Source organism: Staurois parvus, unplaced genomic scaffold, assembly GCF_062004578.1.
Source record: "Staurois parvus isolate SC_StPar_1 unplaced genomic scaffold, SC_StPar_1.0 ptg000382l, whole genome shotgun sequence".
Taxonomy (NCBI): domain Eukaryota; kingdom Metazoa; phylum Chordata; class Amphibia; order Anura; family Ranidae; genus Staurois; species Staurois parvus.
The window spans coordinates 881,227-894,795 of NW_028318178.1; the positions used below are offsets into that span (position 1 = coordinate 881,227).

Here is a 13,569-nt window from a genome sequence, read left to right on the forward strand (position 1 = left end):
TGGTAGTAGCCGATGGTCTTTGTAGGCAACTACAGTGATCAGGGGTGGTCTATGAAAGCATTTGATTTCACAAACTAGTCACCGGGGTATACAATCAAGTAGTCCATGAAGGGACATGTGGTTTTGTGCAAATTATGAAAGGTGTGTTTACCATTTAGCATATAGTTGCATAAACACTTTAAACAACTTTTAAACCATTTGGAAAATTGTTCCAGAGTAGGAAAAAACATGCAGGAACCCACTGGATACAAAAAATAGAGGTTGGTACAAAGAGCTGCAGAATTAATTAGTGATGAATGAATACTTCGGCTTGTACTGTCATGAATACCTGCATTGGCAATACAGCTAGAGCCGGAGTTGTCCTCACTGGTATCCCACTCAGAGGACTGCGAGGGGTGGACTGAGAAGGGACATTAGGACCCCCACCACCTGGAACCTCACCACCTGGAAAGAGAATTCAAATTATGTTTTTTTTTTTCAAAATCTGATTTCCAAAAATGCATCAAACCAGTTCTGTCCATTTACCTCTCATCAGTAATGCATTTCAGTGTGATACATGAAAAACAAAGATTTCGATGCATATGATAGTCTAATAACATTTTTGTGTAACTGCTAATTTTTTCTGAAATGTAAAAAACAGTTTCTTGCATTAGAAGAGAGGAATCATTGGACACCATATGTTCCTCATACATATGGCATAGTAATTCTTGAGGGGGAATTTACTAAGACTGGAGCAGACAGAATCTGGAGCAGTTGTACATGGCAACCAATCAGCTTCTAATTTCAGCTTGTTCATTTAAGCTTTGAAAATGAAAGGCAGAAGCTGGCTGTTTGCTATGCACAGCTGCTCCAGATTCTGATTGCTCCAGTCTTAGTAAATTCCCCTCTTAGAGAAGTTTTAAGTGGAAGTAAAGTCCATTTTAGATCTTAGACCAGCAGGTAAGCCTATGATAAGGCTTACCTGTAGGTACAGTGAACATCTCTTAAACTTGCACTTTTTAGGAGATATACAAATAACATGCAGCCGCTGACATGTGCTCTGAAGGGATGGCATATTGTGCTGGACCTTCAGAGCTCCATGCTGTAAACGAGGGCTCCTGCACGCATGCGTGGGAGTGACATCATCACGGTCCTGGCCTTTCTTACAGCCGGAGCCATGAACCTGGAAGGAAGACCAGGTAAAGATGGCAGCGCTGGGCAGCCGTGACAGCACTGCGCTGGATGGCTCCATGTACAGGTAAGTGTCATAATGTACTATTATGCGGTACATACTAGTACATTATAACCTAAACCTGCTGGGGCCCATTGTTTTTTTTGTCTTGTGGTCTACAACCACTTTACCATGTTTTCAAGGATTTTATGAGTACAGGTCACACAATAGACTTTTAAGTTATGCATTAATCTGCCTTGCCTGATGCTATGTGAACTGTCTTTTGAAACTTAAAAGTGGCAACTGCCAGCTTCAGGAGCAGTACTCCTTGACGAGGTCTGGAGGTCACATCTGTACCTCTTTAAGTGGGTTCATGGGGTTTCATAGAGCATGGAATCAATTTTAGGATCAGTTCGAAAGTGCATCTCTAAACAAAACCTTTTAACTTTGGATTAGGGAAGGGTTAGGCCTTCTGTCCAATTTTTATTGCTTCACCACTCTATTTGTAGTGGTGACCATTGTCACTGAGAAATAAAATGAGGGGAAATCAAAAATTTTGGAGCGCTTTCCAGAACAAGAATTGAGGGGAAACCTCCACTGGGGATGTCTGTTCCAGGGCAAACTGTCTAAGGGGGTACACTTAAACTCACTTTGGGAGATTTCCACTAACTTGTGTCTCTGGAAAGGGAAGATACAGGAAATTTCCCCAATGGTACACAGACAAAAAAAAAAAAAAAAAACAACCTTTTAACCTCTGTTACTCTATCCAAAACAAAAACTTTGGGCTATACATACACTTAACAATTTTTCTTGTATATGCTAAATCATAACCCCTTGGAATTACATTTTTTCTGCAGTAATTTATCATAAAATTTGATCTGACCTTCATCTAAAACCAGCCATTGATGGAGCTTTTTTTTCCCCTGCAACCACGGGTGTTGACGTGGAAATCCCTCATGTGGAGTCATTGTGTTCTCCCAGCAGAGAGGGGGGGGACAGGGAGAGCCATCCCTGCTGGGAGAACACAGTGATTACTGCTAATAGTGGCTAGCAATAATTGCATGTAAGATCTGAAAGCTGGTAGCACTCAAGTTGATCGATTGATGGTTCGAATCTCAGCTGGTCCCTGCTGAACCGGCTGAGATTTGAACAGTCTATGGCTGGCTTAAGTCACAACAATAGACAAACACAATGTGCTTAAGCTGATAACACACAAATAATTCTCATTTCTTGTGTCTTTACTGACAAAGGGTTCACATTTTTTCTTGCCACTGTAAATAGAGTTAGGTCTGTAAAAGAACCAATAATGACAACATACAGTGACTGTGCATCTACCATCCTACTCTATGTAGCAGTATCACATCTAAGCATAGGATAGAAAAAAATCTGTCACTTTAACATCTGTGCAAATCTGCCACAGCTACCTAAACTCAAACAGGAGGAAAGACTCAGACGTTTCTTTCCAAGGCAATTGTTCGCATTGTTTTCTTCTGTGTGCAAATACTGAAACACTTTCTGAGAGAAATTAAGTGATTCATGCATTAGACATCTCTTACCTTGCGGGGCTGTGTCAAATGACTTGATTAAGGATTTCACTGTAGCTGGAAGTTCACTAGAAGAGTTGGATATTTGGTTGCCCCCAAGACCCTGCCATCGGATAGAATTATCCCCATCTACAGGACCATCTTCACGCAATACCTTCCTGTGAAATGACAGACTTGGTCAAAAACAAAATTTTTAAGTCTAACTAAAGGCTATAGTAGTTCTTTTTTGATTTAGATAGAGTGGTAAAGGGAAAGAACCACTCTCAGAATTTGAATTGTTTTTCCCTCCTTTGGGAGATTTACGCCCTCTAATTATCCTGACCGAGACTGTTTCTGGGAATGGAAATGAGTCTAAATCCAAAATTTTGAGTTGCTGCTAGAACAGTAATAGAAGGGAACCTTCCAATAGGGACACTTGTTCCTGTGACAATGGTCTCCATTAACCACTTCCTGGAGCTGCCTCCCAACCCTTTAATTGGATCTAAATGCTAGGAGGCAGAATCAGGCATTTCGATCACATGACAGCTGTGATTAACTTTTCATTGGATGTTAGATGCTGTGCTGGGAATGTGCTCTCAGCACAGTAACCTATTTACAAATAGAAGCATATATGCAGCTGCTCAGCGTTGAAGCCCACCCACTGAAAGGCATCAGCGGGAAATCTCTCTTTTTGTTAGTAAATATACTGATATGTAAGGAATTCATGCAATCAACTGCATTCCTTTGAACAAACGTTCAGACCCACAAAGTGACACAAGTGGAACACGTACATGGTAGATAAACTGATAGACCCTCTTGCTACCCATGGTTTTCTATAAAAAATTAGCAAATTATATCAAACTGAAAGCAAGGCAAAACATTTAGAAAAGGGTCTCTATTGCTATTCCACATATGACTTCTGAAACATACTATATGTTGATACTCCATGAGAGGTTGAGAAACTAATGATGCATAGTAAAAAGCACCCACATGCATACAAATATAGATTAGATTGGGGAAGATCAAACAGAACAGAATATAAACATAAGTATGTATGTATTCTACACGTGAGATGTTCCCTGTGCCACTGGCTGCAACACAACCCCAAAGCATGATTTGATCCAACCCCATGCTTAACAGTTGGACAGAGGTTCTTTTCATTAAATTCTGTGCCCCTTCTTCTCCAAACGTACCTTTGCTCATTCCGGCCAAAAAGTTCAATTTTAACCTCATCGGTCCACAGAACTTGTTTCCAAAATGCATCAGGCTTGTCTATATGTTCATTTGCAAAGTTCAAACGATGATTTTTGTGGTGAAGACATAGAAGAGGTTTTCTTCTGATGACTCTTCCATGAAGACCATATTTGTACAAGTATCTCTTTATAGTGGAATAGTGTACCACAACTCCAGTGTCTGCAAGATCTTTCTGGAGGGATCGTGCAGTCAAATGTGGGTTTTGAATTGTTTTTCTCACAATCCTGCGAGCTGTTCTGTCTGATATTTTTCTTGGTCTTCCAGATCTTGCTTTAACTTCCACTGTTCCTGATGACTGCCATTTCTTAATTACATTCCGAACAGAGGATACTGACATCTGAAAACACTTTGCTATCTTCTTATAGCCTTCTCCAGCTTTGTGAGCGTCAACTATTTTCAGTATTAGTTTTCTAGACAACTGCTTAGAAGAACCCATGGTGCTGATTGTTGGGGCAAGGTCAGATGAGTCTGGGCATTTAAAACCTTTGAGATTGACATAACCTGGTCTTCCCAGACGATGATTGAGAACAATCCATGACACTGGCAGGTCTCAGCTTTGCAAAGGGGGCAGTGCATGCTATAAATTCTGCAGGGTGCCCAAACTTTTGCAGACGCCATTTTTTGTTTTCTATTATTTTGAAAGTGTAAATGATGGAAATAAAATCTAACTTTTGTTGACATATTATAAGAATGTCTAATCTGTAATTTTATGCCTTTTTGGAGATTTTTCCATCTTTCCTTGGCTTCTTTATGCACATTAATACACATTTTTTTCTGGGGTGCCCAAACTTTCGATCCCCACTGTATACACATACACACAGAGTGGGGTTTATTTACTAAAGCCGGTTCACTCTGGTGTACCTGTGCATGGTAGCCAATCAGCTTCTAATTTTACCTTGTTGAATTAAGCTTTAGCAATAAAACCTGTAAGCTGACTGGTATCTGTGCAGAAGTGCACGAGATTCTGCGTGAACCAGCTTTAGTAAATTTGTGTGTGTGTAATTTTTTTTTCTTTTTGTTGCTTTTATGAAGTGGGAGTTCTCTTGTCCCCAAAATGCATTGGATATTTTTATGAGCTCAAATTAAGAACAATTAAAAGGTATTTTGGACTCTTATGTTTTGGTTTGGTGCCTGTTTGTTCTTTAAGCTACATCTGGATACCAAATGAGGGAGGCCTGTATGTTTGAGAGCTGTCTTACCAGAGCCAGTGAGTTTATTTGAAAACTTTTGAACAAGCATTGATATCCCAGCGGATCTTAAATGCTTTTCTAGATAGTAACTTATCAATCTGTTTACATGCATTTATGTTAGCTTACATACACTATATGGCAAAAATGTGAATGCCTGACCATCAAACGTATATAAGCTTGTAGGACTTCCCATTTGAAAACCATTGGCATTAATTTAAGGCTGGTCCTTTTTGTAGCTATAATAGTCTCCCAGGTTTTGGAGTGTATATGTGGTATTTTGTGTGTCTGATCAGCCAGAAGAATATTTGTGAAGTCGGGTACTCATGTTGGACATGGCCTGTCTCACAGTCAGTTTTCATCTTAAAAGGTACTCAGTAGGGTTGGGGACAGAATTCTGTGCAGGCCGCTGGAATTCTCCACATCAAACTCATCAAATACAATCTTTATAAACCGTGCTGTATGCACTGGGGTACAGTTATGTTGGAACACAAAAGGGCCACAAAGTTGGGCACACACAATTGTCTAAAATGTATGCCGTAGCATTAACAGCATTCTTCACTGAAAACACCTAAACCATTGGTGTCCCCATACTGTTGGTCTTTTAGTTGTACAATATTGGTATTATACTTTTATGGCTTCTCCTACCACAACAATAAAAGATGCCAGCTGCCTCATTGCCATAGGTTTTATGTCCCAATTACATAACCTTTGCATCTTACACTTTAGGTTTTACTAAATCTATACCATCTATACATCAGCAGAGAACAAAAATTTGTTCATGTCCAAAGTACTTTGAACTACTAACTAGTAATTTAAACTATTAACTAGTAGTTTTTTTTAGCAGTGTGGGCAGCATAGGTCAGGGAGAGTCACCAACAAAGTAACCAATGGCTAATAGGCAAATATGACTTGATATTTTCTGTAGCTTTCCATTAGTTGGTTTAACCATCATAAAGCAATTGAGTAAGACAGCTATAAAAGGCCTCATAAAATGGAAATGGAAAACAAGACATTTTCTTGTGAAGTTTGATATTTCCGTATACATCCATTTGCAAGCATCTTCCATGAGACGGAAGCATAGTAAATTAGAATCAGAGGAGAAAGTCTTTGGAGAATTAAGCCTATTTCCTGTCCCTCATTTGTCTGCATGGAAAATGATAAGGCGGACTATATGGAGCTTTTAATGACTAATTGGAGCAAAGTGTTACTGAAATACTCCACTACAATAATCAAAACATTTCCACTAGTAAAAGCTGAAAAAAAAACTTGTGTCAATATTACTGTACAGAGCATGACAGATCCAAATCTGATAAAAACAATCCAATGGAAATATGCAGTAATATATATATATATATATATATATATATATATATATATATATAGTGATTATTAAAAGACACTAAAAACATTGTCATACTATGGTGTAACATGCTCCTATACACTGACCTCCCACCACAAGTGCTCCATGCTCTGTGACAACAGACTCGGGATCTTCAACATAATAGCATGGATTTCAAGAAAATTATTGTTTTTATTTTAAACTAAAATTAACTGTGTACGTGCTGCCTAGTCAAAGTGGATAATAATAGCATTAAATATAAACAAATGCAGTGCATGCGTGCAATATTTAATTTTATTATCCACTTTGACTAGGCAGCACTTATACAGTTAATGTTAGTGTTTGAGGATTTAAAACCTTAAAAGAGCAGGAGTCCGTCATATTCAGTATTGCACATTCACAATAGTATTACACTATAATTATTATATTTTGTTTTTGACACCACATTAGGTTCTAGCGCGAGTAAAAAAAATATATATATTTTTTTTTAAATGAATATTAAATTTATTAGATTGTTAAGAAAATCTTTATACACAGTTGCAGGGTACCATTAAGAAAGGTGCACATGTCAATATTTGTGATAATTTAACATAGTGGGGTTACTTGGAAAAATAAAGCGTATACCTATAATAGGCTGAGCAACAATATGTGATTGTGTTTGTTGTACGATTGTGAAAATGGGAATCACTTCTATACTCACGGGGAATACTGAAGACTGGTATAAATTTGATCAACCTGGATGAAAATATTTATTTAAGACTTTTGTGTGCAAAGGTCACCAGATATGATTGTTAATATGTTATACACTAAATTGTCGAACAAAACAGCACAATCACCCGGAACAGATAAACATAAAACCACCTGGCCTATTATAACCACCAGGGCTCACTTTTATTACACAAGGTATGGTTGCCAGGTATGGTAGCGGATATTCCTGATGCAAAACTCATACCACCCATTTTTCCTATTATTCTGTGTACATGGCATCAAGCCTTCAGAAAATATGCAAGAGGTTTACAATGATTTTCGTTTCTTCCACAAACAAAAATATGTTTAGAACAAACATTGTTCAGTTTGGGGGTTTTCTATTTATCCTTAATATGAATGTCACATTCTTCTACCATTACAAGAGCCACTAATGGACACCAGAGATGTGTGGGGATGTGTTTGGTATTTTTATTACTGTTGGAAGGCAACCAGAAGTCATTATCATGGTTATAATTAGAGAGAAACTTACAGGAATAATGGAAGAATGTTGACTGGAAGCGGAAATTGATGGATATGAAGTCGTATGACACAATATACTTTTGTCTCAATAGAATAAGCAGAGAATACTATAATGGTACCCTACAGTGTGCTGGAGCCCCCAGTTCCTTCCAACAGTGAAAAGGAGTCCACATGTACACCTCATCCAATGTCAAATTGCAGAATGTGTTCCCTTATCTCCCCCAAGGGGATTGTGTGCATCCAAAATGTATGTTACATAGTATCAAAACAATTTAAATTGGTTATAAAGACAAATCATTTTTACCTTAATGCATTCCCTGCATTAATGTAAAAAATGTCCCACTACCTGTTCTTTATACACTTACTCGAGTCCTCTCTATCCAGTGCTGTGCCTGTCGGCAGCAGCGCTGGTCTCTCCCCCTGGTTTCCCAGGCCAGATTAAAGTGTTCCTAAACCCAGGACCCTGCATTCACTATATCTGGTCTCCCCCAGTACACACAACATGGAAATGCAATTATTTTAGTAAATATAAACTGCTAAATACCTTCTCTCATCAGCAGTTAGAGCAGTCTTGTGACATCTCTCAATGTCCAGCTGAGCACTGGTTAAAGTTTGTAGGAGTAGTTTTCTCTAGGAGGATGCAAAACCCCTGGCCTTTGCGGCGGTGCTGATTGGCCCTCTGCTGATCTCATACACTCTCCCAAGAAAAAAAAACCTCTCCAGCAATACACACTAAACTGAGCATGTGCAGTGTCTCCACATGATATATCTGATCAGTAGAAGAGGGGAACACTGGAAGAAGGGGAGGATCAGAGAAGACAGAATGAAACATTTTTACAAAATGCAGAGGATTAACCCCTTAGGTTCCACAGTGAGTATAACAAGCATGCTTTACTACATATATAGACTGATTTTACTGTTGTGGGTTTAGCAACACTTTAAAAGCAGCAGGAGCCATTAGCAATCAAATTCTGTGAAGAGGAAGCAGGGGGCGGAGCCAAGCCTCACTGTGTGGCTATGGATGCACACAGCCCGGCTCAGGAGCATGCCAGCATGTGTGCCCCCCTGAGGTAATTGTTAGGGGGGCACACACACAAGAGGAGGAGCACACAGCATCGGTGTGGAACCCCAGAAGAGGAGGTAAGAGGCTGCTCTGTGCAACACCAATTCGCAAAGCAGGTAAGCATAAACCACTTTTTTATTTTAGGAAAAAAAAGCCTTCACAACCATTTTTAGAATACTTGCATTAAAGAAGCCATACATTTTTAATGTTTTAATGCACTGTTTAAAATTAAATAGTTGCAGGGCTGTGGAAGACACGCCAACGTATAAAGTTATAATGTGGTTAAACACTTTATGGCAAGATGCCCTGCACTGATCCATATAAATTGTTGTTTGATAACATTCAGTTAATTACAACTACTGAACCATAGAAAGTTTTTCTTTTAGCCTCTTGATGTCTACGTAATGCACATGTACGCAGCAAAGAGGGTGGATTTTTAATATCCACACATTGCACATATGCATCCATGGGTGGCCCAGGTTGCATGACCGAGCTGTCACGGTCCCTAAAAAAGATCAGGAGTTCACAGAACCGACTCCCAATCATGTGACTACTGTAACCGTCAATCACAATGGTCACGTAATTGCCCAGTCTTTTTTGCTGCTACAAAAAGACCCTGTTAAAAGGGACACTGAAGCTGAGCAAAATGTAATATATTTCAGATCACCAGCACTTAGATGCATGGGCTGCAATAGTTGTCTTTTTTCAGGCTTTTTACCCTTCATTTTCACCTTGTGCTCCTGCCAGTAACACACCTCCTGTCTTAGACTGACAACTCTCACTCATTCTAATGTATCTGTGGCAGAGCAGTGTTGTCACGCTAGGACAGGACTACAGAACACATCTCCACAACATAGGGGTAGGTGTCTTGTAGTCCACAGAGGTAGCTGGGAACAATAACTTATAAGCGTTCCATTTCCATATAAAACAAAAGGGAAGAATGGTGTTAAAGTGATTGTAAAGCAGCTCAAATCATCTTCTCAGGTTCCCAGCTCTCCTAGCTCCTCCCTCCTTCTGAGTGCCCCCATAGCATGCAGCTTGTGCAGGCTCACACCTGAGCTGCGCTCTATGTCTCCAATGATACACACAGAACGGCTCGGCCCCGTGCACCATCCTCTCCTCACAGGTTGTGATTGATAGCAGCAGGAGTCAATGACTCCCGCTGCTGCCTCTCTGCCCATTGAGGAGACAGAGAATGGAGAGAGCTGATGCACTCAGGCACAGATCTCGATCGAGACCAGTCTCAGGTATTATGATTGGGGGGGGTGTCAGAAGGCTTTTTACCACAATGAAAAGGATGCATTAAGGTAAAAAACCTTCTACCTGTTCAACCACTTTAATTGTGCACAAGCCACAACACAAATCTGGCTATGGCAAAGTAGGTCATAACATATCCGGGCAGGTTCAAGAACCGGGAAAAAAAAAAACTGCATTATTCTCAGTTATATAACTGCCTTCTGATGGGTTTTTAAATCAGCAGCCAGATAATTCAGATAGACTCAATTTACAACAAACAGATAAACTTTTTTTTAGCCTAAATCAAGTCCTTTATTGTACACATTTCACATTTTTTCAGCTACTAATATTTATGCGAATTAGCTAGATGTTCAGACCCCTCCTTCAATCCAAATGCTCAATGGAAAATGCTTTCAGAAGTTAAACCTGGTCATTTTCTTCCTACCCATACTGCACTGCCACCAGCTTCCATCAACTCATCTACCTGTCCATGTCTCACCCTACCTATGGCTCAGTTCACACTGCTGCGACTTGGGATCAGATTTGTGAAGCCCCAAGTCGCATCACATGTTAGATCCCATGTTAGTCAATGAGAGCGGTCTCAATTAGCACTACGGAAGTTGCTCCAACTTTAGAAAAGGTTCCTGTACTACTTCAAGGCAACCTCTACTATATCTGACTTGTACCCATACACTTTAATGAAAGTCACCTCCAAGCTGGATGCTCATCTATATTGACATGATTTGGATCCAACTTACAGAAAGATAACCCAGGTAAAGTCATATGACATGAAGGTCGTGCATCAAGTCATATTATAGTCATACTCAAGTCACCAGCAAATCACCTGGCCAGGTTGCAGTAGTGTAAACCAAGCCTAAAAATTACGACATATGCATACCTCCCACCTGCCCATCATTAGGTGGGACTATCCTTTTGGAAACAAATCCCTCTGTCCCTCTTTGCACCTCTGTTCTTTGTTAAACCTCTATTAAAATGAACTATTTACCTACCAAAAGTGTTATATTACACTAAACATTTTATCTATCACATGCAAAACGCAATCTGCTGCAGGAAAAAAAGTCCCTGAACCTTTCAAAAATCCACATCGGCTCAAAACACACAGATGTGAACTAGAGCCATAGGAAATAATGTTAAATGAACTGTACTGCATTTTTGGAATCTGGAAAGTGTGAACCTAAGGTAAATGTGGATGAGCAGAGTGAGTGAAAACTAAAGGTGTGGGAGCTGCATGAACGGAGGCTAAAAGGTGGGAGACCTGTGTGAATGGAGGTTATAGGTGGGAGAACTGAATGAGTGGATGCTAACACTGCACAGACACCCTGCTTTTCGGGTGAGGCCCAAAGCTCTGATATGAAAATCTGAAAATATTTCAGACTTAGAACATGTAAAAAGTACACTTAAAGTGGTTGTAAACCCTTACATATACCAAGTGAAGTGACTGGGCTATGAAAGAGATAAAACAAATCCTCCTACATAAGTTGCACCTGTTCATCTACTGTCATCTTTCCCCTATAGCCTCTTCTTTTTATAAAATAATTTTTGTTGAATTTTATGTATGCATACAACACATACAAAAAAAGTAAAACAGAAAACAACTTCAAAAGAAGTCAGCGGCCTCGCAGGGCCAATTAAGATGGAAACCTATACCTATATATACTCCCCCTCAAACCAGGCTCCCCCAACCAGCCACGCAATAGCTATATTGGATACCGGAACCTTCATGAGCCACAAGTAGAAGAGATGTCAACAATAATGTCCATATACAGTAAGGATATTACAAGAAAAAAATATATACCTCAAGAGGTTAGATACCCAAATATAGTGTTGTCCTTGAAATTAGGGGAAGTATAATGTACCATAGATCATGACCAGTCAAAAGAAAAAAAAACTATTTCCATAGGGGGCCTCCAAATACTTGCCAAATAACAGACTAAAGCATAGGAAGTCGAAGATGGACCCAATTTCAGCAGAGGCTGAAGGGCTATCTAACCAGACTTGCCACACCTTATCTCCTCTACTCTTTTAAAGTGCAGAATTTACACAGGATCTTTAAGCTCTGAAAAACAGGGGATGGGAAGTTAATGTTACATCAGTGAGGAAAGCTCTGAAAGCTGATTGGAGGGAAGGGTCCTCTTGGTGTCAGAAAAACTAGTCAGAAGTGATTCATGCTCGTAGAACAAGGCAGTGGACAGAAATGACACTTAATATCCCCATATGTGTCCTTGTCTCAGTCCAGAGTACTGTACTATTTCACGTCTGAGGTTTACAACTATTTTAAAATTATGAGGAAACACATCCAATTTCGTTCCAATCAGTTATTTTTAGAGAAACCTCTGAACGTGAGTTAAATTTCCCATTTTCACCAGCAATGGATGATGGAATTCTGTAATGGTCACTGGTTTTGTGAATCAATAGTTCTTTAGCCTCGGATACATGTTTTGACTGTCTGTTTTAGGGCTGATGTACATGGCAATTGTTTTCCTGTATTTGAAATGCACATAAAACACGTCATCAAATTTCTGTTAACTTGAATACAGCACAGCGGTCTATGACAGTCCATAGGATGCACTGGACCTGCTGTGTGTTTTGCTGTGTTTCTTTAAACACAGCATGGCCTATGGAGTTGCATTTGAACTGCAGGGAAGGCAGGTCAAACCCATCCTTTTCTTTTCAAATGCTGAACTTCTTTTCCAACACATACCAGGCCATAGAAGTTTTTACAAACTTCACAATTCATTCATTCCATTTAGAAAAATTTAAGAGTTGAGCATAAAATTTTCATTCATTAGTTATTCACGATTCGGCTGGTTTTTAACTTTTTTCACGCGTTTTGAAATTTACCATATTTACAATGTGGAGAAGTCGGAACACTACAAAACAATTCACAGGGCTGGTCCTGCTATAGAACACTGGCATATACAGTACATTTACCTGGACGTCCCTTTCCCTTCCTCTACAAGAGTTTGATGCCCCTTGTTTCTGTTTTTCCCCAAAAAAACTGTAGCAGTTTTCTCAACATTTAAAACTCGCTTCTCCCATTTTCTTGTTTGCTGGCCTGATGTTTGCTGATAAATACAAGTGAAATGGTCTGACTTTTCTTCTGCGAATCAGCAAAGTGAGTTCCAAACCTGATTCAGGTCGCAGCTTTTTCAAAAATACGTTTTTATAGGTTTTTCCAGTTAAGCATTTATTTCCACGTAACCCCTATAAAATTAAACTTCCATCAGCATCATTCATGCAACAGAAATGGCACTAGAACAAACCAGCCACAAAGGAAATGGTATACATCATCATTTTTATTCTGTGTAGGAAAATATTTCATTTAAGAAAATTCAGCTGACATTACCACTAATTCCTTCCACAGGAGAACAGAGAAAATGGCAGCTTATAGTATATTAATTCACATTTGCAAACAGTTCATAAAAATATACGAGCTTCTTAATATACTGCTACAGCCCAGTCCCAGACAATGGCTCCATAAATTTTACATCACAATTATTCACAGTGTGCCAGAAGCCAGTCATATATTCAGCTATATTCAAGAACCTAGGAGCATTCACTCAGCT

At 39.3% G+C, this 13,569-nt stretch overlaps 1 protein-coding gene across 3 annotated transcripts in view; it reads right to left on the reverse strand.

Annotated features, from left to right (window-relative positions):
• The window catches only part of SPECC1 (sperm antigen with calponin homology and coiled-coil domains 1), a 490,294-nt gene that overhangs the window by 127,328 nt on the left and 349,397 nt on the right, over positions 1–13,569 (reverse strand). For all 3 annotated transcript variants that reach the window (XM_089685735.1, XM_089685734.1, XM_089685737.1), the window contains 2 exons: positions 2,707–2,852; positions 329–444 (listed from right to left, as the gene is read on the reverse strand). In XM_089685735.1, coding sequence (XP_089541861.1) covers positions 329–444; positions 2,707–2,852 — 262 coding nt within the window. The remainder of the gene's footprint in view (positions 1–328; positions 445–2,706; positions 2,853–13,569) is intronic.